Genomic DNA, 25806 nt, shown 5'->3' on the forward strand with positions numbered 1-25806 from the left:
GTATGTGTAGAAATATAGGAACAATTATTCACATGTAGCAAATCAAACTGTTTTTTTGTGGGGTTGCTAAAGTGGTGATGGCAGTGGAATGTTCCAGATTCCTTACTGTAAAAGCCAGTAATTAACAAAAGGAAAAAGAGAAAAATAGTAGTCAGAAGTCCTAACTTTGAAAACAGAGAAGTTGTAAAATGACTTGTAGCTCAGTCAATTTGCTTCACACTTTGCAGAGGCTTTTGCCTTTGCTTTCTAATTCTGGCAACTATTCTGCTGAATCAATTTCACAAACCCAAATTAATAAGGTGGGAATGACAAGTATGGCTTTATAAAGGTTAGTTGTTTGCAATTTAGACAATAAGAGACTGCTCTCTGCTCATAATAAAATCAGGCAAAGTTTAACAAGAAAATCTCTTCAGTCAGAAAGCCAAAGATACCATGTTGTGAACTTGTACATCTACTTTCATTCACCTGAATGGGTAGTTCGGTACATTTTTACTTTCAGTACTGTTTTTCCAGTTAAAAGCCTTTGTTCTCAGACAATGCTTGCATTTAGACAGCTGGGGAAGCACGAAAAACATCCCATGGGTGAGCCTTGCAGGTACCTCCTCCTCAGCAGTGGTGCCATTTGTTGCCCACATCTCCAGATACCTGCAGGAATCATCCTCAGTTCATCTGTCCTCTATGAAGAAATAACAGGGGATGGAAACAGGGAGCCAGGACTGATGAACACTAAACAAATTCTCCCTGCTTTCTAAAATCTTTAGTGGTCCATACTAGCAAGAGGAGAATGCAGAGATAGCACAAAGGATTCCCAAGCACATCCCTTTATTTTCTGCAGAGGAAGCATGAGGAGACAGACCCACATTTATTTTCCCTCCTTTGAAGATATCTGTTTTATAGGATGCTGATACCATCAAAGAATGAAATACACATTAGGAAGTCAGCCCTCAAAAAAGAAATTAAAACACATTTGTTTGCTCTCCACTCTCTAACCTATTAGATACATACTATCATTTTCAAGTTGCTACTCATAATGTTAAAGAAATGTTTTCAGAAGGAAGAAACCACTGATGAAGTTAAAGAAAAATTAATTTTTGGAAAAGTTGATTTCTTACTTCAGCTTTTAATTTCAATACTGAAGCATTAAAAGAAAGCTTATAAATGATTCCCAGATCATCACAAGAATCATGAGAATTAGTCTCATGCTTAAAATTTACCGTTTGATACAGCCACAAAAGAACCAAAAAAAGGACACAACGTAAATTTATTTTCTTTCCAGATCAGTTCTGTCTACTTGCATTTTATCCTCAAAAAAATGTACATGGCCACGTAATAACAGTAATTCAGATGCGACACTGCAGAAGCAGTTCACCAGAAGCCGACAAATTATTAAAAACAATACATTTCTCATCTCCCATTCCATCCTTTTCCAGGGATATTTTCAACTTACTTCAAAGTGGGAATTTCTGTCACGCTGCCTCAGCTGGAAGTAGATTAGGGGTTTTATGTGCCCCTTCATCCTCAGAAATTTCCTTTTCAACTTTTCTTCCGCAGCAGTTGCAGTGGATAGGTTTAAGATTCTTTTATAACTACAACACACTTGAAAAAAGAACTGCTGGGCAATCAAAAGGTATTCAGACTGAAGAATCAACAGATGTCCTTAATAAAATATATGATAATTAAGATTCAGGTTTAAGTGTATTCCCACTCTATTCCTGATCTTGTTCAATACAGTGCCATGGATTCAGCATTTTCCTTGAAAGCTTCATTGAAGGAAAGAATATTTGAAGAATACTTGTAAAGATTACTTGAAATTCAACACAAATTTGCAATAATGATTGCTATGAAGAAAGAAAGAATGCATTTTCTGAATTTCACCCTAAATCAAGAGTAATTCCATTAGCAGTCTCTGAAAATACAGCAAGCAGCACAGAGAAATAACTGAACCAAATTGTTATGAACTGAGAGCAGCGCTCAGTCTTCCACTTCTAATATACGGAATTCAAGAGATGTTGGTATAATGATTATGCAAATAGTTATTTAAACTGGTAATGCCAGTAACAGGAATAGTTGTCTTATTCAGCTAAGCAAAATGGTATCTGTTATTACACCATTTAACTTCCCCTGTTTGTAAAGCATACACATTCTATTTATAAATTCTATTTATATTCTGGTCACCCATGCTTTAGAGTAAGCTTTGTAGCAGCTACAGTAAACTGCGGACTCAACTCCTTTAATTCTTAGGATCTCTGAATATCTGATTATCTGAAACTGAGTATCAGGAGCCACTAGCACAAAAAGTACAAGATCTTTTCAGAAGTTTGTCTACTACATTAGAGGACATGTAGAAAATACGTGACGACATCTTCCCTGCCGATCAAAGACTATAAAGACTGTAGGAAGGACTAATATCTACTAGTCAAATATGACTCTTCAAATAGATTAATTTTATTTTGCCCACAACAGCCAAAAACAATATGTTAAAAAACAAAACAAACAAAAAAAACAAAAAACAAAAAAACATGGGAGCATATTAAGCTACCATGAGAAAATACATGTCAATATCTGGGAAAGAATGGAAATACAGAGAAACCATTGATATCCAACTGCCTGAGGGTGACTAAGAAGAACATGACCACAACAATTCCAGCTATTTGATAGGCATTCTTACCTGCAGAAGACAAACAACAAAGCAATCAAGTGGAAATCTGGCAGGAAGAAGTTTGAATCAATGTTCTCTGTAAGAGTATATAGCAGTGTGCTTTTTCTGTCAGCTGAATTGGAAACAGCACAGCTTTGCAGACTAAACGTTGAGTAAGTATAAGCCGGTGTGGCTTATGCTAAAATACAAGTATCTTCAATAATTTGCAAGTAACTAATGCATCAAAAAGGCATCTGCAACTTTAAAAGTTATCCTTTCACAAATCACTACTTTTCCACCATGCATAATAAGTTCTATAATAAGCTCTATTTTAATCCTAGAATCTACAGGCACAATCTGTTTTTCTAGCAATGTTTCCTAGGCAAAGGAGCAACGAACAGACATGCTGCATTGCTAGCTTCATATCTGATAATAAGTGACTTCTGAGGCCTGTTCTCTACAGTTAAATACATAGAAAATAACATTCTTGGAGGAAAACATTAAAAGCGAGACGATTCACCTCCCTGCAAAGTAAATCTTCCATCACATTTAAATATTTACCCCTCAGCAGGCTAAACTCCACAAGTCACTATTTTCCTGTCTTTTCATACATTTTAAACCAAAAAAATCTTTTTGACCAATTGGACACAGTTCTGCCAGAATTCCCTCAAGAGGTGGGCCACAATGATTACCTTTATTACAAAAGTATTCCACTTCTTCACAGCTCAGATTTTCAGGCTCAAACTCTGTAGAAAAGCTTTCCTCCAATGGAAAGTCTTCTTTTGAGACAGTATCATTTTCCTCAGACAGGCACTCTTCTTCTTCATCCTCAATGGCATCCTCGAGGGGCCCTTTAAAAAGAATCAGGAACACTGTGGCAAAACCATCTAAAAGGACAACGTGAAATAAAACCTTAGCAAACTTATAACTGGTGGTCTTTATCTAGTTCTTCATTCCATTTGCTGGGTTCAGCATTTACGAGAACTGACCAAATAATAGTTAATGGGAATTGAAATTGGAAGTGACTGCTTTCCGAAGCAAGGACTTCAGAATATGCGAAGTGTTATTAACAATATGTATTAATAATGCTCGCACGTGTCTTTTTTCATTATTCATCAGGCTGCAGTATTAACAGCAGACAGTTTTAACAATGGAAATCAAAGCTGCATTTGTAAAACCATGTAAGCAGTGAAGAGCCTTCTCTTGTTGTTTGTAAGTCATTGTTTTTTGATGCTGAATTACAGTACTTAATAGGCTCCCTTCACTTCCAGAGTTAGCAGAACTGACGATAGCAAATTTATACAAAGGTACTGACAGTATCAACTTCAGCTTTGGCTGTTTTCCTTCAAGAAGCACCTGACAGAGTTTAAAAAGAGTTTCATGTTCCCTGTGTACATTCATTTGCAACATTCCATAATAGACTAGCAGTCACTGGGCAGGACTCGGACAAACACTGCATTTCACTTTACAGAAATACCCAGTGTGCTGCTCTACACTGAAGGGCAACACTGGCACACAGCAGCCCTAGGAGCAGAGCGTGAGCCTGAATGCGACACAGCAGCCTGAGGTCTCAGACTCTGCTAGTTACCGAGACACCCCATTCCTGCAGAGCCTCCTGAAGAGCCGTGTCTGACAGGCCTGTAACACATAACACCTTGGTTGCCAGCCGGAATGTATTCGAAAATTAAAATTTCTCCCTTCTTATACGCAGTTAACAGTCATTGGTTAATAGTAACTATTTCCTAAATTCATCTCACGTGAAGGTGTAGAATTTACCCACAGATTTAAGTAGAGATTTGAAATAATTGAACATATTTTAATTTAACTAAGATTTTATTAAATGTCAGTATGTTTCAAAATCCATCTTAAGACTGGATTTCAAAAGAGGGATTTCATTATACATGGTTGAGGCTTGAAAAAAAATTACTTATTTCCCTCTCCAATGAAAGCACAGCCTCATTTATAATTGACTGCGTATTTCTTCCTTGAAATGAAAGCTAGCTGGCTAATGAAAAAAAATGTAATTTGTATTTATATGATAGTTTTCCGGTATTAAATACACTATTCCTATATAATCTATCATGCTGAGATACAATACATAAATGATTCTGTTGCACTCGATGAAAAAGGAGGGATAAATTTTTAAAAGAAATCAAATATTGACTACACTCTAATTTTATGTAATTAATTAGTAACCAGAGACTACCTACATTTATTAGAACAGCAAAATTCACTTTAGACTATGTTATCCAATTCTTGCTTCAGACGAATATGATGGTTACCTTTTATTGAAATTGATTGAGATTCCCAGCTGGCATTCCATTCATTAATATAGCTTACTACCTTCCACAGAAATATGACTATTTATGCCAGCTGAGAATCTGACCAAATGAACCCACTTATGTGGACTCATACTCACCAATGCAAGCCATCATTCAACAATATATCTCCTAGAATAAGGGGCTATTATTATGGCTGAAGAAATAAAGATTCTCAGTCAAAGTATCCATTACTGTTAATTGCTCTTTCTAGCCATGTTGGGAAAAAGTCTGGCACTTGAATATGCACATGGAATGAAGAGTGGCTATCGCAGTGTACGGAACTGAGAACAAAGCGGGAGCACGTGCTGGAAGAGCCATGAGCAATGCACCGCATTTAATATGGGCAGTTTGGGCACCTCACATGTGTCCAGTTCCATTTCAGAAATGAAAGCATAAGGGTTTCTCAAATAGCTATCAAAAATACCTCCCAGATCTCGTGACTTTATTAATATGTGACAATATTGAGCCATTTATCGGCGTGTACTCTTTGTAGCATCTATATAAGTAAACTAGAAATGAGAAACACAGTGAAACAAACAAATAAACCCTTTTAGGGAAATGGCAATTTCTGCCAGGTATATTCCTTCAAAAATTGTTCACATAAAAATGGCAAAAAGATATAAGCTTCATTTTTGTGTTTATAAAGCATGACTTTCACACTTCAGTTAAAGTTGACCTCCCCGTGAAAGACTGGTTCTTTGTCATTTGACTTTTTCCAATTAGTGCCTTCTAAAAGTCTGACTAAGTATGTGCAAGTAATCCAGTTGGCACGTGTGTAAGGCATTCCAGTGTGTTTCCAGATGTTAAACTAGTTTGTTTGCTCAGGTCACTCAGACATAGTCAGCAAGCTAACAATTGAGAACTGCCACTGACCAAGGGTCTGACAGAAGTCCAGTGGGTGTGCTTTCATTTTCATCAGCCATGGAAACACACATCTTAGAATTTTCACTGACATTGTTTCTAAGAAAGCAGAAGGGGAACAAAGGACAATCCCACTCAAAGCTTCAAAAACTTGCCTAGTTTGGTTTTTTAAACCAATCTCAGACTAAAGAAATTCTTGGCAAATGCTCTCATAAATAAATCCTAGGTTTGAATAGGTATTTAACAATTTCTAATGTTAAATCTCTTAGCATTTGCAAGCACAAATGTAAATTTTGTCACATCTCAATGAGATCAGATGAGTGCATCCACCTATACCAGGTTTTACTCTGCATATGGCAGCCCATGTGCACAAACAGTGATGTCTACCCAGTACTGTATAGGCAGCAATCAGACAGAGCTTTTCATAAGAGCTGCTCAGCAGCTGACATCAGATGCTGCATTATGAAAAGCAGCAAGACTCGCTGCAATCAGTGCAGAAATATTTTTCTAGGTTTCATGCTGCTGCTGCCTTGTCTAACTCACACACTCTGTCTTACTCCTGCTGAGCTGCCTTCTATCTTGTAAGCTTCCAAATTCATGCTCAGACCTATAAACTGATGACTTCTATAGAACTAACTGAAGGAAAAGCCATTATTCTACATGACTAAGATCAGACCACAAGGATAATAGCACAATTAAGTACTTCTTGGTTGTTAGTTTCATGTAAACTGCAATATTTATGCCTGATTTCTGCAGTTACCATTATCACTCAAACACAAAAGTGGGTTAAAGAGAACAGTAAAATCAAAAGCCAACTGCTAGTCAATATAAACAGATTAAACTTTCCATTCTTGACTATTCCAACTAATTATTTGCACATAAACCTACACTAAATTTGAATAAAAATTAATAGTCAGAATCTCACAGTAAAAATTTACTGGTGCTACATATTTCTGACTAATGCAAACACAAAGTTTGCATGTTTATGTCTACCTTATTTGGCCATGTGTTTCAATCAGGATCTGCCTGCTGTCTGTACATCAGATCAGCCAAAGCATCAACTTCTTCTCTGCTTCAAAAATGTAAAAGTGAGTTTTCAAAGTTACTAACACTTTTCTCTAGAGGACAATCTATGCAGTGCCTGCTCAACTTCTTGACTGACATAAAATATTTAAAAATATGGAGTTTTGTAGGAAAATAAAAAAGCTTTTAAAAAGACCAGCTTCTTTTTCAGCTATTTCCTCTGATACTGTTGGTTTCTGTCCAATTGTTATAGTGTTGGTCTACTACCTCTCAAATACAGTTTGATCAGTTACTTTAGTGCAGTACTTTACCTTCCGTATTTTTTTTTTTTTTTTTGGTTGTTGATTTAATTTAATACTTTTATATCCATTACTTATACTGACCACATTATTAAGCACCTATGGCACACATGTACTATATCTGCTTTAATTTAAGCTGGAACATGTTAAAGGTATCATCCCTGTTCTGCTGAAAAATGCTGATTAAGTCTGACACTACAACAAAACACTGCCATGACGACAGAGCAATGCAAATCCAAATAATTCCTGCCACTGAAATACATCTGAGCGTCACAATGATCTGACAGTCAACAGCTCTAAGATAAAACAGTACAATTTCAAACTGGGATGATGTAAGAGTTTAGGGGAACAGTTAATTGCAGAGAGATCATCAAAATGCTTTCCTTCGATTCTCATTTTGATGATTCTTCTCCAGCTAGCAGTTATATGTTATGTAAGGAGAGGTGAATCTGAAATGCTTCAGATTAGCTACATACACGATAAACATAAAAAGCTTTATTTCTAATCCTAGATAGGGCTTCTGAAGGCAAATGAAGTTTCCTCTCCTTCATTCTGCATGTCTTAAGAAATCCTGAGAAAACTGTCCCTTTATGAAACAAAACACATGTATTGTACACAACACTGGAGATCCTGGGGGGTTTAGTCATTCATTTCTTCCCTTGGTATTTACACTATTTTATTAATATTTATTTCTGTGACACTATTTTTTTTTCCCCCAAATAAAACCGACTAACAAGAGGCAGCAGAAAACTGTACAATTAGAGGAGCAATGTAGGAGTGTGGTAGAAATACATATGGCTTAGTGAGCACAGTAGTCTGCTTGAAGAAATCACATATAATTTGATACAAATAACAATATCTACTGCAGAGAGGCTGACGAATGAACTGCATGTGCCTTCATGGAGAAAATTACTTCTGATTGAGGCCACTTGGCAGCGCAGTGTGGGGAAATCTGAACGGCAGCTCCCTAATTTGTAGCAGATTTGCTGATGCTCAAGCACATATTTTTTTCGGACTGTTGATGTATTAAACACCTACAAAAATCTTTCTTAAATAATCATACAGATGTAAACATGTATTTATGAATGCAGAAAGATAGCTAGCTATCTGGCAATCTTAACACAACAGAAAACAGATGCTACCTCAACACAAATGTGGATGAGCCACATTTAACAAAAACAAAACAATACAAAAAACAGCACTGTAAGCATTTTAATAACAGGGAAAAATATGAGAACGGAGCACCAAAAAAGAGTTTACATTCACCTAACAAAAGAACATTTTGCTACACTAATAATTCCTCTGAAGACAAATTTGAGCTTCCGACCAGCTGAGGATGTTAGTTCTCACACAGCAGTGCAGAACTTCAGTTTTACTGCGCTCTAATCCTAACAAAATAATTGAAATTCAATAGCACTAAACTAGGGAAGTTCTGTAACCATTTCTCATAGTTGAATACATCAGAATTCTCCATAAATGAAACCACTTAAATGCATGTTCAAATTAAGCACATGCTTTCCTATTCAGTACGTTGTGCTTAAAATGCTTGTACCCTACTGTGGGAAAATTTCATTGGAATAATTATCTCATAAAAATGTTAAGTGGTTAGTTTCCTTCCCACCTACTAGAATTCTCCTGTGCTCCCAGAGCAGCAACACAAATCAGTGCTCTTAACAAATTAAGAATGCTTCAGAAAGCCTACAATACTTGACAGTGAGTGGCTGGGGAGAGGTTAATGAGGGTAATTAGTAGTAGTAGCATTAAATAATAACAACTCTGATAAATCAGAGAGGCTTGAAATTCACTGGATCGACATCATGCATTTTGCATGTTCTGTGCAATCCATCCAGTATTTCCTTGAAAAACATGCTGCCACACGCAGATTATTCTTAGCTTACTGTAACACCCAGGTATGCAGTGCTCTATGACTACAGAGGGCAAAGCTGCAGAAAAATCAATCCATTTGTTTCCTCTTTCTGCAAGAACATTTTCTTCCAAATACAAACAGCGACATAAGAAAACGATAAGGCAAACACTTCATATTGATTTGTATGCTGAAGACAAGTAAGGACCATTTAAAAAAACATCAGTCAGGAACACTGAGAATAAAGAGGCTTCCATTTATTCCATTTAAAATATGGCAGCAAGACTGACATTTCACAGAAGTTCAGATTTCCATACAGGGCTTCTTAGCTTCATTCTCAGGCTTTAATTAACTCAATAGAGTTGTTTTCCACTACTGTACTTCCAGAACATCCTAGAGACAAGTTTATCAGCAACCCGAACAACCCAACAGCAACAGAAACAATCTAACAGCTTCTTTCGAGGAAGAAATTTTTGTAAGCCACTACCCAAAATGTCCTCCCAAGCTCTGCTCTGGGAAGCTGCCTTTCTCTTGCATTCAACAGGATTCTTTCAGTGTACAGGCTCAAATATTTCAGATCCACAGTGAAGACATGGGCCAATAAAACAAGGGGGAGGAATATGTGGTGATGGAACCATAACACACTTTCAGTAGGATTGTCAGATACATTCAGTCACTGAGATTTTCAGAAGGAGAAACTCCAGTGGTAGGTACAGAGATGAATTGTAGAAATGGATGCAAACAACAATTCTCCGGGTAAGGTAATAAAAGGCAATAAAATGATAATAAAAGTTTTCCTGCTGAACTAGTTGCCCCTTCCCTGCCCCTGCTACATGATTCCACGACTGTCCACTCGTGGCTTTCAGTTGACAGCATTCCCCATTTTCATTGTACAAATTACTACCTCTCCCTTCTTTCCTGTGAGAACTGAAAATATTTTCCTTATGTAATTTCAGGAAAATTGGAAGGGCCAAGAGAGGTGTCTAAACACACTTCTGTTCAATGTTACATGGCAATACCTCAACTTGACAAACTGACTGCTGCAGGAATAGTTTAAAATACAAGCATGCTGTTGGCAGTAGGTGACTGAAGAATAAATTGGCAGATCAGTTTAGAAAAAAAATGTAAATATACTTCTTAAGAAAGCAAATAACTTGTCAAACCACTCCCACCTTTACATAAATGCTTCTCTCTTTACTGAGTTCTCTATTTAACTTAACTAAGTTATGTTGGTAATTCATGTCACATTTTTTGAGCCATCCTCAAGAGAGGCACCACTACCTGTGCATGATGAACCTCTCCAGTCTGTTATGTAAATTGGCTGAACTTCAAAAGTTTTTCCCAGATTGGAAGATTGCATCAATTTGTGAACTGTTCATTACATTTTAATTGTGGCATCCTAGCAGAATGAACCATTTCTCACCTTCACACTGGTAGAAACTTTATGAGCATGATTTAACGATGGATTTAATAGAAAAAGGAATGGAAAAGTGCTGCTCTCTGGACAGTATAAATCCACATCGACCTGATGTAATTGAGCTTAACAGCAAGAATAAAGTATATTTCTGTGGTAAAAAGAAAAAAAAAATAGAGGTTTTTTTTTTAAATGCACAAGTTCTTCCTGCAGCCACTCACTTTTAACATAAGTTGCATCAGGGGATCTGGCAAGAAGGAAACATTTTTATTAATTTTCCCCTTATCTATAAGAAGAATGCTGGTGTTTTTTTTTTTCATTTACGTTCCTTGCCTGCAGGTAGCAGACCAAGAAAATCATATAGTAGAAATTTTTCCTTTTGATTAATTTCTTTCCATGTGTTATGTTATTTCTTATATATAATTGATTTCAGGTTTTGCTCGTAGCTGTACATCTTTTTTATATCTGCACCTACTGCCTTCCTTCAATCAAGAAAGTTGAAGGAAATTACCTGAATTTTGTTAAGTTTATTAAAAAAAGAGCTCTGTGAATATTTAAATTGAGTTTTGAAATGCTAATACAAGAAAGATATTAGAGAATTTTAATAGTAGGTTCAATTTGACCCACAGACTATTGTAGAAAGGGTCAAATTTTATTCAAATTATTTCTTTACAGCAAAAAACATGAACCCTTTGATTTTATAAAAGTAGATTAATATTCTTCACTGTTTGGTCTTTTGGCACTTCAGTGCATGACAGCATTAACTGTGCTTGTGTATAAACTTTTCAAAGACCTTTAAATGTTCCAGTAATTTGGAACTTCACTTTCATTTACGCTCATCTTTTTTTTCTCTTAGCATTATCCAAGAGTCCACAACAAAACTGACAAGTGCCTATAATCAGTTTGCTTTTTAGAGTTAGACCAGAACATTTCTAATCAATAAAAGGGAAAGGCTGAAATAGCGACCATACAAAATGTGTTTACAGAGACATAATTTCAAAAAGCTGTATGTATGTGCACTATGAACGCCAGAATTTCAACTGCATAGAAAAAAAAAAAAACCCTTGTACATGGAAAATACACTATAAGATTCTTGCAATTAAATGACAGACTTGAGTTTCTAAGCTTGGGCTCATATCGAAACACAGGGGCATTTACTGTCTAGAGTTGTTTGTTTTTTTCTGATCAGGGATTTTTTTGCAAGCTTTGCTTGGCTCATAGGAGCCAGGAAAGAGATACTCATCCTGGAGACGAACCCTGTAGGTTTATCAATTTACATCAAAATAGGCAGAGAGGGAATATGAAGAAACACTAAGTGGTGCATAGTACTGTTGTTACACAAAATGTAATACAGGCAGAGCTAACCATATGATCACACTAATTTACCAACTGAGGAGTGCCATGTTTGCCAAGGAACAGAAATTACTTTGCAACACAAGTGTTATGAAAGACACTTGCAGTACCTTCCCCTCTTCAAAACTTCCCACTTGCAGACATCATAGTGTTGCCTTACTATAGAACAGTCAAGGTAGGGATTTTTCCAGGTATGTCTCTAAATGCCATATGAAATAACTTTTTATTCAAAACTAAATGCAGACAGCGACAGTATAGAAGACTTAATAGTTGCAGTTTCTTTCTGGAACTTCAACTGCACGGAATAATGGCCAGAAAAATATATAATAGCAGCTTCACATGGGCAGTGTGACCTCAAAGCTGGTAGCAACAGGGGTACTGACCGCATGTAACTATACTGAAAGAAAACCTGCAAAGTATGTTTTAGTAAAGGATGAAATGGAAGGCTATTTGGGTCTTCAAGTATTAGTAACAATGTTCTGTCTTCTGAAAAAAACAAAAACAAAAAAAACTGACTGAAATTATATCTTGGGAAGTTTGGTGTTCTTGGTTTTTCTTTTTATTGTTTTGCTTTTAGTAATAATTATGTGTTCACATAATTTGGAAATGTAATGTAAATAATTTATTTGGTTTCACTCTCAGAAAAATTCAGTAACTGAAATATTGAGAACAGAGAAGAGGATGGCCTTTTGCATCATTAATTACCCTTTGTGCAGTCACTGATTCTGGTTTAGCCACTATTTTTCTTTCTAAATATATAAACAAAATAGCCAATTACGTCCAAAACTGTGTACGTTCCACAATTCCTAGATATGCAGGTACTGAATCTCTCTGCAAGTGATGGGCCTCTGTCTTACGCATTTTTTATAAGCTTTGTGGAGGATTTCCTGCAGACTTTTTATGCCCTTGGGAAATCAGACCTTTGCTTCCAGCAATCCTTCACCTAAGGCAAGATCCACAGCCTACCTCAGTCCTTTCATGAATTCCATGATTCCTGATAGATTTAACAGAAAATCTTGAGACAACGGGTAATAAAGTCCTTGTTACAATTGTGCACTTAGATAAATTTCGTGTCTGCTTTTATTTAATCCATGAAGAGTAAATAAGATAAACTGGCAATGCCTATCTTAATAGCTAAAAAACTAGTGGTTTTTACCATATACTGTTAATGCACCTGGCCTTGAATTGTGAGCAGAGTGAGGGCAAGGTGTCAGAGAAGCAAATTCAGCAAGGTCAATCCTTACTTGGTAAGAGTTTAGCTCACAGTGAAACTGAAATGACTTTTCTGCACTGTGTTTTCACACTGGTAGCTCAGGTAGGAAAGCCTCCCACTACGTCACAGTCCAGGCCTCAACATTGAGGGTTGAGCACTAAAGTGAGAATCAAAGAGCACACACACTCAATGACTACAAACACAGTAAGCTGTGTAAGCTGTTTATCACATATTTCTTTCCACCAGTCCTGACTATTTACTATGCTTTCTTCATTTTTATTTATTTGTTAATAAATATTATACTACAGTTAGAGAGCAAAAAGCAGAAATATTCACTAAAAACTGGAGAAAAAGTAATTGCAAAAAACTTTCCTGTAGGAAGGAGACTGAAGATGTTGATTCAAACCAGATTTTGGGAACTATTATAACAATTACAAGACGGTTACACTCACAACACATTTCATAATGTACACCCACAATTTGTTGGAAGCGTATTCCTCCTCCTACTGCCCCATTTTGATCACTCATTTACTAACTAAATCAGCAGCACTTACTACCTCAAGATTGACATTGGACTCTTCTTTGTAAGTGCTCAATACAAGCTGGCATCTTGGCCTGACAAGATTGCATGTCCACGCATGCCACAGATCACAGCAAAAGAAATCAGGAGGATCAAATTTTTATAGGTATCTTGTCCCACATAAGAAGAAACAGTAAGTTTTCTTTAGAAGAGGAAGGCATTTAATCTTAGCTGTCTTTACCTACTGTCGTAACAGCATCAAAGCAAAGGCTCCACAACAGATGCTGTTCCATGTATTTCTGGTTGTGTGAGAGGAGGAAGAAAACAACAGAAGTGACAGGATGAGTACCCTGACTCAAGACCCTGCTAAAATCTCACCAACAACACAGAAGCAGCACAGAATCACAGTGCACCACTTTTCCTGAACAGAATGATAAACTAAAGCCTGCAAAACAAACAGGAGGCTGGGCACAAAGTTTTCAGAGATAGATCTGTGATGGCTGTAGATAACCTCCTACATTAGGAGTAATTTTGCAATGGTTGTTTATCAGTAGTTTTCTCAAATGTAACAGAGTGAACAAGGAATTATTCCCGGTTTGCTTACACATAAATATTCTCCCTGAAGCATTTTTCCCGGGATTATGCTGTATTTTATTGTTTCTAAACCCATCATTTATTTCTGTATGATCTGTATCTGCTAACTTTTACAAAACAATTCTTGAAACCACTGGCAAGCTACTCTGAAATACTGGAAATGTAATTTGCCCAGCGATATGTGGCTAACATTAGTGCAAATATTACCCAGCTCAAGCTGATTGCTACAGTTAAATAAATATGTATGAAAATAACGTTTAAATTTTCAGTGTTAAAAAAGAGAGAGACAACATGTGGAAAAACAGTTTATGTAAGAAGATGGCTTCTTAATTCTGTCTTTCACTAAAATTATGAGTACCCATATTATAAAAATTTAAAAATTCGATAATTTCTCTATGATTAAAGCCTTCTTTTTTTTTTTCCTGTTCAGGTAAAGGCATAAGGAAAACTTCAATTTGATATTTAGAACCTTTTTTAAAGAAACTAATGCAAGAAAAAATACCCTTACATTGTTTTCTAAAAGTAACTCATTTCAATAATTTTTCTCTTCAATAAAGCAAACTCCCTTCTTCTACATTTTCCCTGTAGATAAAACATATAAAAACAAAGGTTGCAACAGCGAATCCTTCCCTTCAGACATAGTGAACTGTAATATTAGTAAAGCAGGAGAAGCTTCTTTGTCTACTTTGACCGTCGGGATCTCAAGCGTGTAACAGACTGCCTGAAAGACTAAGGAAGCTTTCCTTCCTCTATAGCCTACAAGTCTACAGTAAAGCACCATACCCTGAATAGGGCCAATTTTTTCCCTTACATATGCCTGAGACATCTTTAGATCACAAAGCTTTGCAGAGCAAGGAAGGACGCAGAAGTTCATTCTGTGCCTCCAACTGCAAGAGAATCCAGGCCCTCATTCCCTGCAGTACCTCTCCGTCCATCTCCTGAGCAGTGAGTGGCAGGTGCTGGTATTTGCTAATCACTGTCCTTGCTCACCTGCTAGAGGGAAAAATGTGATGCAAGTAGGAGCACTTTGAAGCCACTAATGATGCTGCTGCAGTGTATTTAATGGCCAGCATGTTCGCTACGATGAAAGAGGAACCTCACATCAAGTACATTAAGGGATCAGAGGAATACATACTCATTACTCACTGCAATTTTACATCCCCAATTTTAAGACAAAATACTCACATTTTTCCCATAAAGCACAGCCACCCTATACTGCTATGGAAAATGAAGGGTCTTTTCTTCTTCTGTGTAATATTTTCTGTTTTTGTATGTAGCCAAAGATTATTCCTTGTTTGTCTTTCATTTATAGCTGTGTTTCCTCGGATGGAAATGTGTCTGTCATCATTTGTACATCATCATGTAATTAAATCAAAAAAGCAGAATAAAGGTTTTTTTTTTTCAAATTATTTTATATATATATATATATATATATATATATACAGGTTTTATTTTCAAATTATTGCTTTTTCCCCAGTCTTTTTCAGTAAAAGCAAAACAGAGAATACTGTAGAAAGAGCCCCTGAAAGACAGCCCAAATTTCAATCTCTAGTACACAATCAAAGCTAAAGAGCCTGTATGTAGAATTCTCTGCCAAATTGGGTTAGACCTCAGTAAAAAAGTAAGCACACTTAAAATGATCCACAACTCAATGATGTAATTAAAGAAATAACATAAAAATACAACAGATGATATATATAACAAACAGGAAACAAACGAACAAAACAAAAACCAACCATGCTTAAAGTAACCACTAGTTCATAAGTAATACCAAAGGAAAGTTCAAATGTTGGGAAAAAGCTACATCAAACTTGATTCTCTTTGTTTAGCATATGAGGATCTTGTTATTTCAGAAATATAATAGTAGTACTTAATAGTGTGTAAGAGATACAGAACTCCGTAATTAGTTACTTGTGTTATTAGAACTTTGAATTTGAAATAACTACAGGGGATTCATTCAGTAATTTTAATCCCATAATGGAGTTTATCAATATGAAGAACAAAACTGAAAGGTTTCAAATTAGAGCTAAATCTTTAGATCAGACTGTAACAAAAATGAATTGTGCATATTTTTAACAGAAACCAAATAATCTGAGAAAAATCAGGTGGAACTGAAACACTGCAGACTGCGGCCACGAGCCGCAAAACAAACATGAGCAGTGTCCCTCCAGGACAATGAAACCCGAGCCAGAGAGTCAACAGCCCAACAGTAAAGGAACATTAGTGCACAGTTTGTTTTCTGGGAATATTCAGATCCCATTTTGCTGACTAGATTGTCATTTATGATTAGTTACAATAATCACAATTGCTGTGGTTTACAATGATGCCCCACAAGGATGAAATGTAGTATTTTTGATTTTCAAAGAAAACAGCATTAGAGCATCTATACTATGTCAATTGAAAATATAATGGGCTACTAACCAGTACATCATCAGCACTGACATTTTACAACCACCACAAAAAATGTGACTTTCGTCATCACTACTAAGGAAAATACAATACACATGTATCTTACTCCACGTCTTATACACAGTAGAATGCATTGGAAAATCATGTTTATATGCCATTTATTTTTATGTATCTTTATACATATACATACATACACCCCAAAATTACCAAAAAAAGAACAACAAACCACATTACTTAAAGTAAACTGAAAGTGCACATTACAGTATATTTGACTTCTTAGTATCCCAGATCAGTTCTTTTTTTTTTTTTTACTGCCTTGATTTCTTACTTGTAGGAACTGCAAGGTTGAACAAAGCACATTGCATTTCCCCTAGAGTTGGCATAACCTGCTTGTTTTCTGACTTAATCACTAATAAATAATTTGAAAACACAAAGTCATTATGTCATTTCCAGACAATGAGCTTTTAAATGGTGCATGTTATGTCCAAGCCCTTTCAGTAAGGAAAAAAAAAAGTTGTGCTTTTTTTTTTTTTTTCTCTAGAAACCAGATGGCTGGTAAGTGTTATTATGAGGATATGTAAATCTCAAAGCAATGAGCATCAAATCAAAACAAGAATTCATTCACATCATCTCTTATCATGATTGTTGTTTCACTGAACCAACGTGTGAAACAATACAACTCCATCAAATTAGGCCACTGGATGCTTCAATGATGATGATGATGATTCAACAATCCAATCTCCACTTCTTCTTTAAGAGTGAATGGGAAGCCTGAAAATATTTTTCACCTACACTTTCAACCTTCCAAATATCTTGCTCTGCATGCCAAACTTAACTAAAGCAATGTTTTTACACTGATTTGTCTTAGTATGCTCACTTAAAAAGTCCTACTAGCTCCACTACTGTTAGAAATTTTTTCTTGCAAAAAAATTTCCAGTAAACAATTGCATTTATTAAAGACTCCCACCCTATCTGTTTAGGCTATCTGATTCAGAATGACCGTACATGAGCATAGGGGCTAGACAAGATGACCTCCTGAGGTCCTTTCCAAACTCAACCATTCTGCAGTTCTCTAATCATATCAGGAAATTTCTTATGTTTTCTTCTACTATTGAGAGCCAAATATAATAGAATACTCTGCAGTATTCTAGCACTTTCAGCCCAGGCATCAAAGGGAGCTAAAGGTGAAAAAACAAAGTAGAATATTTTTTAATTCCTCCAGAACTATCAAACCAAGAAGCACGTTCTGGCATGATTTTAATTGCATGCAAGACACTAGTAGCACTGAGTTAATAGTTCCAACAGATCCACAAATGTAATCAACACTGACTGTGGTTGGACCATGGAAGGTTTGACTGCACTTTAGACAAGCTTCTCACTCCATCTTCCCTTTAGTTTTACATGGTAAGAACATTTATTGCCTGCCGGAGACCTACTTCAAGCATGGGAAAATTTTGTGGATACTCTTCATCTGTTCTTTATACATGCACAAGCACATTTCTAGACAAACAAAGCTCAGTTTACATACATGTTGCAGCTTATATTACTATGAATTAAGGTTCTCATAACCTTTGCTCCTGCACTCCGTATAACTGCTGAAAGGCAAAGTTGAACTTACATTTCTAACTGAAGTCAATATTCTCACAATAGAAAATATAGAACACTACTTAACTGAAATTTTAGCACAAAATTTAGAGGTACAGTATGTTTAGTTTGCAAAAATACAATGCGGGATTTTGTTCAATGCCACACACTGTATACATAAAAGAAAAATGCTCAAATTAACTGAATTTGGTATCCCTAAATTCAGTCTGAAGGAAGCCAGTTATATCATGCCAGTGTTGAACTGGAAACATAGAACTGATCTCCTAATATTATGTTATTCTGTCACACTTTGTGCATTTTAGTTGTAAAGACCAAGAAAATGCTTTCACACAGTTTCCTTAAAAAAAAAATTAATGTAAAAGAAGCAATTATAACATTAAATGAAGTTTTCCTTTTCAGTTTTAATCCATTCCGCTTCTTTAAACTCCTCAAAAAATACTTCTAATATATGAATGCATTTTTAAGATGTTTATACCTCTAAATACTAACAGCTTTTTGTCAGCACACTTTAAATTACTGCCTTACCAGAAGGTAAGTATTCTTTTGAACGCAATCTCTCTTGAATACTATGGTCTAACATATAGAATTATCTTTCTCAAATGTTACACTCATCAATACTTTGTTTTATGCACTTATATATTTTCTCATACTAAAAGGAGCAGAACAGATCACAGATTTTTTTTTTTTCATGTGATTTCTGCTTCACTCTGGTTACAGAAGCAGGAAACAGCAAACATTATTTGCAAGTGTCATATCACAGAGAGCTCTGGAAAAGGAAAGGGGAACCATCACATTGGAGTAGAACAAGCATCCAGGACTAAAGGAGATGTTATCCATTACAGTCAAAACAGACAACCAAGTTGTATTATTAAACACTGTTGATTTCAAGACTGCTTCTAAAAGAAAAGAAAGGAATCTAAAATCAAAGTGTTAGAAATATCAATAATACTGATCAGCAATTGTTAGTAATACAGAAAGAAATAGAAAAAATGGCTGGTAACTGTGCTTTTCACAAAAGTCTAATGTAATTGTCATGCCATACAGTAACAGAAATTCTTTTGGAAATAATTAGATTTTCAAGATGTACACTTTTTCTAAAAGAGATGAAGCTACTAAAAATACAAGTGTGAAACGGAATAGTCTGCAATAACACCACCCATTACAATATTTTGTTACTCCTGTGCATGAGAATCAAGGAGTGGACCTGTGGTCTGATCTTCACAGCATGTGGCAAAGAAATAGAAAATATTGAAAGATTTGCCAGTTAAGAAAACCAGACCATGGAACTGAAGTCAGAAGGAGACGGTGATGTTTACTGGCTACTAATTCTGTCTTATGTTCCTCAAATGCCATCAAATACATCAATTCAATATATTTTAGTTATAAGCATTTGCAGTGGCTTCATATAAGACTGTCCAATGATATTATTGTACTAATTCTATTAGGCAAAGGATTGTTATCATGTCGCTACCAACATTTAATTGCTAGTTATTTAGCACAAGGCTGCTGGATTTTCTTTCACCATGTACCATTTTGAGAGTTTGCTAAACATCTCAGAAAAAGGAAAACTCAAAAGAGGATTTTTTTTTTCTTCATCAATATCCAGGCTTGCAATATCCTTAAAGGGTTATTCTTTTGCCAGTTATGTCTTCAGATGTCCTTCCTGCTTTCTCTGGCAAACAATATAAAATTTCAGGGACGAGTACAACATACAACATATTTGTGCCTTCACCAACACAGGTAATACCAGATGAAGGAATCTGTTTATTTTATTGACTTAGAAAAGAAAACAAGAGAGCAAGTGGGAAAGACTGTGATCTTCTGGATCAGTCTTCAAAAAAATGTGTACTTTTTTCCTGTCATAGATCTTCTCATGGTATTCTCTTCCTCACGTACACAACTGTTTTGCAGAATTCCATCACAAAATTCATAAGCCCTTGAGCCTGCAAAGTAAGAACTTTTCAAATCTCATGCTCTGTGGGGCATGGTCAAATGTCAAATATAAACATAAAGATGTTTGTATTTGACAGCTGATTTAAGCTTCAGAGACAAAAACAAGAAGTGAAAGAGCAGATTACTGCTAATCACTGCTATGAAAAGAGAACTTAGGTCTAGACCACACATATTCAAAGACTTTATAGCATCAAGAACATTACTGGTTAGAACTAAACACATAGTAAATCAAAATTATTTTTAGAATATGTTGATACTGACAAGCTTCTTGAGAGTAAAGATTTTAATTTGAAGATGGGCAATAAGAACCTCTCATTACTAAATAAAAGTGACGTAACAAAAATCAAAGATAAGTAGCAATGAAAAGGTAAAATCAGTGCACACCTACAGTAGTGTTTGTACTTAATTTAGCTATGACTATGATGGGGAATTTAGCAATCTATGATGTGGACACTCCTTGTGGAGCAGCAAATGAACAGTTGGTTTTTTTCCCCACTTTGTACTTATTCTCTAAAGGATCTTTCAAATTAAAAAAAAAAAAAAAAAGCAAATTAAATATAAAATATTTCGTATGTCATATAATGATATTTCTTTATGTTATACTACGTTTTGAGGGTTGTTTTATTACTTTATAGCCACAATTAGTGTTACTCAAGAGAAAGGCCTAAGCTGATATTAAGTACCGTACTGAATGTTTACACATTTTCAGTCTCATAAGCTCTCCTTATGAACTGGGAATCATTTAAATAACTCTGGAGATACTAAAGCAAGCTGTAAAATACATATCACAGTACTATCACCTCAAATTCATCACAAAGGTGAGATGGAGAATATTATTTGCTGCAAACAGAAGCGTGGCTTTTAGTCGATATGTTTTATTGCTAATGGTTCAAAGTAAGACCTGGATTCTTTGGGACCACAGGATTAAAACCCAAAACCAAAGTAATAAAGAAGAAGAAAACCCACACGCTCCATGAAGCTCAAGTCCTTCATTTTCAAAGGTATATAAATTGAACCTGATATAGATTACCTTACTAACAGGAATTTGGACACCTGGATGATGTCTATTCCTATACTTTGCTGGCTTTTCTGCTCTGCACCACAAGTGCTTATCTTCGGTGGTGCACACATATATGACAAGATATCTACTGAAAAGTCAACTTAATTTGAGATTTCACAAGGTAAAAAGCAGTGTCTTCAATGAAAAAAGTGCAAAACTTACACATTTATTATGCTGATGTATATTCTACTTAATCTATTCATATATGCTTATTATATAACCAACATGCTAACAAATGACAATCGAGATTATGTAAGAGGTTGAATTCAGACAAGACAGCGCAAGACCATATTGTGCTACAATACAGCTACTGCAGCTACTTCCAAGGAAACCTGACTTTCAGTATAGCTGTTTTCAGATCCGAACAGATCAGAATAGATTAGAATTCATAATCCATCAAATACGATCATAAACCTGGTCACAAGGCCAATACACTTCATTCCCACGTTTTTAATTTTTTTTTTTCCTTAACATAATTAATATCATTAAGCACAGACGTTTTAATAAACTCAGAAGATTCAACTGGTATCTAATTTCTATTCAAATTACTGTTCAGTGCCAGTCATTCTGAACATATCTCTGTCTTGTTTCTCAAATGATATAAAATGCACTTTTCAATCTGCTTTTATAATTAGACTTCACTGGGATTGGACATTCGATGGGAAACTCTAGTCTTTAATCCATAATCTACAGAAACAATGAAGTAGCTATCAAGAAAGATTCATAAACACAAAGTTCAATACCTGATATTACAATACTCTCCTACACAACATCCATAGTTACTATTTACCTAAACAAAATATTTTTTCTTTTAATTTTTAATCATCAACCAAATGTTTATTTTTAAATACAGTAATTTGAAATTACTTTCCTTAATTCGATTTGCTATTACACAAATCTTCCACTAGATATTACAATTTAAAGCCCATATTCACTTTTGTGAAAAACATACAGAAAATTCTACCTGTGGACCTGGGTTGGTCATTACCTAAATATCTAACACACTTATTTACTTCCTCATCCAAACAGCTGCAGTTTGTAGCTCAAGACTGAAGCTTGTACACACAGTACAGACATTCATCTAAATTCAAATCTAAGATGTAAGCCAAGTTTCTGTTTTTCAAGGCTCCATTTCAAAGTATAGGTCTCACTTCTGGGAATCTGATGTGTTACTGAAGTGGTAACTAGTGATGCTAGGATTTCACTTTTAAATAGCATTTTCCTTATTTGCATTATTACATAATTCTTTGCAGCTGCAGTTATTCAGAAATGTATTCCTGTTTTACTACGTGAAAACATTATCTACATTATTTTTCACTGAAATTCTACCTAATCTTAAATATATATTCTTATATATTCTGTATTCATTCTTCATCTGTAGTAGCAATAAGGAATAAGGTTTCTCATAAAGGGACACTGGAGGAGTCTATTCTCTGCTATCGCACCTATTAATTTCTTTCAAGACTAGAGAATTTTAAAGATAATGAAAAGACAAGATATAAAATCACTGAATATTGTATATTTATTGTTTACTGCAATATATTTCAGTGTATGATTTCAGGAGTCAGAACACCTACTCTAAATTCTGAAATGTTGCAATGTTTTATTGAAACACTAAATGTTCACTGAAATACTTCCATCATAATTTCCCTTCCTTGAAATGTAATCATTCCCTACAGTAAGCTAACTAACTAGTCCCAGACAGAAGCATACAATATGCTACAGTTTTGAAAAAACAGCTGCATCTTACAGATCAGTTCTACATGACCTTACAGAGCTAAAGGAGAATTCTTGGTGTAGTTTTTAAGTATGATTGATCCAAAGCTCATCGGATTTAATATTAAGGTCTTGAGAGACATAGAAAGGCAGTGTTCTCAGAGCTACTCTTACGCAGAAGAGCTGTGGCTGTGCTCTTTGGATTACTGCAATTCTATCTGTTTATCTTTAAGCGCAAGATGGATGTACAATTTGATGACAAGACATTAGAAAGCATCATGAAGACATTACTACTCAGTGTGCTCCAGTGGGTACAACATACACTACTGAGATACTACAAATATGATTTAAGGATAAGATATTGCCAAGGGAAATCATTTACTGAAGGCAGATAAACAACGCATGAAGTGTAAAACTAGATATAAGACAGTTAGCTCTGTAGAAGAGCAGAAAGGCTAGTGATGTAAAACAATGCCTCAGTTTCAGTGATCACATTTCAAAAAAGTAAAAAATGATTCAAGGGTGACCAAATTTTTACCAAGATTGGAAGTGTCACGAGATTCCGGGGGCCTGCATGTTGATCAAGGACAGACACATTCCTCTAAGAACTACACTCAGGTCTCTCAAAACATGTGAAGGACAGTGTGGGGAACCTGACTTAAGCCTCGTGACACCTCCACAGAGCGCAAAGTGTTGTTGTGCTGCTTCCCAGGTACCCCTGGCTTTCTCCAATCTAACTTTGACAAATAATTGATCACCATCTGAAGAAGACAAGTCTCCCTGAAGTCTGGAAGTTGGGAAGGGAACTAAAATATTTGACAGAGGTACTCAGAGTAACCTGCTGAGATGGACACCCACATTTTTAAAACTCTGACACCTATATCTGGCATCTGCAGTGAACAGTCTAAATTTTCTTCAGTCTTTACATGGAACTACCTATTGATAATACTTGCACAACAATGTAAATGCTGCAAATGATTTAAAACGATTAAAAGAAAAAGAATGAGGTACAATCTGTAGGAAACTTGGCAGGCGCAGAACATATTGAAAGGCTTCATAGAAGGAACATTTCTGGAGTGATATCTGTGCTTGTAACATTTCTGCAAACAACTCTTTTGCTAGCTATGTGATATTTCACTTCAGAAAAAGTCCTTACCACTCACACAGTCACACAGCAAGTTCTGATCAAATAATGCTTTTAAGTACTTTGACACTGGATGACATATTAGAGAAATGCAAAGAGTTGCTCTTAATTTCAAGTTTCAGCTATAAAATATTTCATAATGGGAACAAAGCACACTAAAAGCTATAAACTATAATGAAATTAGAAAAATGGACATTGTTCAACTATATGCTCATTCACCAATCTCAGAAATAGTAAGTAGAGTGTATTTATGGCTGGATAGTATTTCCCGAAGTGTCCACTGAATTACATATCTGATTTATCCTGCAAACACTCATACTTAGTGCAATCAGATATAAGTATTTCCAGTGACTTCAGATGTTCTTGATAGGTTTTTTGATTACATCACAGTAAGAAAAAAATCAGGCTGACCATCAGGAATGTTATCAACTAATAATAAGATCACGTCATAATGAAACACATATTCCTGGCTGATTATTCAGCAATCCTGGGATCAGCAAGTTTCAATTCTTCAAAGTGTTGTTCAACAGAGTTTACCTGATGGGAAGATACAATTTTTTTAACCATTTTTCTTCAACTAAGAATAAAGGCAGGTTTTTCATAATCACTGTCCCACCATTAATATTACAGCTCTTCATTATCTCTCCTCACATAACAGAGCAGTTTTTAAATATCCTAAAGAAAATTATAATTCATTCATGAAAGTGAAAAGCAGAACAAACATCATGGGAACTGGAGAGAGCTTTCAAGACCAGTGTGTAAATGGCATTTCAGCTTCTGTGACAGGACAGGAATCACTACTTCGGACTACAAGCATTTGTCCCTTGTCTCTACTGAGCTTCACGATTAGGCCCACAGCTTCTTGTTAAATTCTAAAAGTGAAGGGCCGTAATCAGCAATAAAGCCTGTCTACAAGTGCTGTCAGAGAAAGCAGTCAGGTACTAGCCCTCCAGGTCATTCGTATTTGATAGGCAAGCCCTGCAACATCAACCTATGGAAATGTACTGCCTGTCACAAAGTACTTGCTAATCAACTAAGTTACAATTAAGCCAGGAACAGAAGCTGTAGCTACTCCAAATTCCAACCTCTGGACTTTTCCTGAAGCTTTAAGAAAAACTGATCAAACTCCTGTAGTATCACTACATAAAACTATGGCAACAGATTATCCAGTTTACAGTTACGTTTTTTTTTCATTGATTTTCATCATAAAGCAGTAATTTTAGTATCTCGTAGTCTGATAAGCTGATATTTAACTATTATTCTGTTATCTGCAGATTAGAATTTTTATCACCAGATAGCAAAATATATAATATATATTAAGGAAAACAGGTTTAGAATTTATTTTTAAAGAAAATAATCTGTGTGCCTCAATTTTGAACTTAATAGACAGACATAGAAACAGTGGGAGAAGACTTCCCTCCTTGTCTGCAAATTTATGTACAGAGCACAAGGTAGAATTGTCATCCACTGCAAGTCTCATCACAGAGCAGAAAAACATCTCATTAATAAAACATCGTGGTGCCAAAACCTCACTTTTTCTAGTCTTTACCAATAAAAATACTACTTACTGGAGATAATTATCCTCCCCAAAAATGACTGCATGCAAATCTACCCAATTCCCATTTTCTAGGTACATTGTTTTATTCTGCTTTGTTGTGGCTTTGTTTTGTTTGTTTTGTCTGAAAACTTATAACCCTTCTATATACAGATCAAAACGTAGTAGATGTAACCTAAGTGTTTAAACTGAGAGTTTAAAACATACAAGGAGACTGAAAAGCAATATTTTCTTTATATCTCCTTTAATTTTAAAATAAAAATC

The 25806-nt window shown here is 35.5% G+C and overlaps 1 protein-coding gene across 2 annotated transcripts in view; it reads right to left on the reverse strand.

Moving 5' to 3' along the window:
- Positions 1–25806, reverse strand: part of ZFPM2 (zinc finger protein, FOG family member 2) — a 306275-nt gene that overhangs the window by 244056 nt on the left and 36413 nt on the right. The window contains exon 2 of one of the 2 annotated variants that reach the window (XM_048939865.1): positions 3331–3489. The exons of the other annotated variant lie outside the window; for it this stretch is intronic. Coding sequence (XP_048795822.1) covers positions 3331–3489 — 159 coding nt within the window. The remainder of the gene's footprint in view (positions 1–3330; positions 3490–25806) is intronic. 2 annotated transcript variants of the gene reach the window in all.

Source organism: Lagopus muta, chromosome 3, assembly GCF_023343835.1.
Source record: "Lagopus muta isolate bLagMut1 chromosome 3, bLagMut1 primary, whole genome shotgun sequence".
NCBI classification, from domain to species: Eukaryota; Metazoa; Chordata; class Aves; order Galliformes; family Phasianidae; genus Lagopus; species Lagopus muta.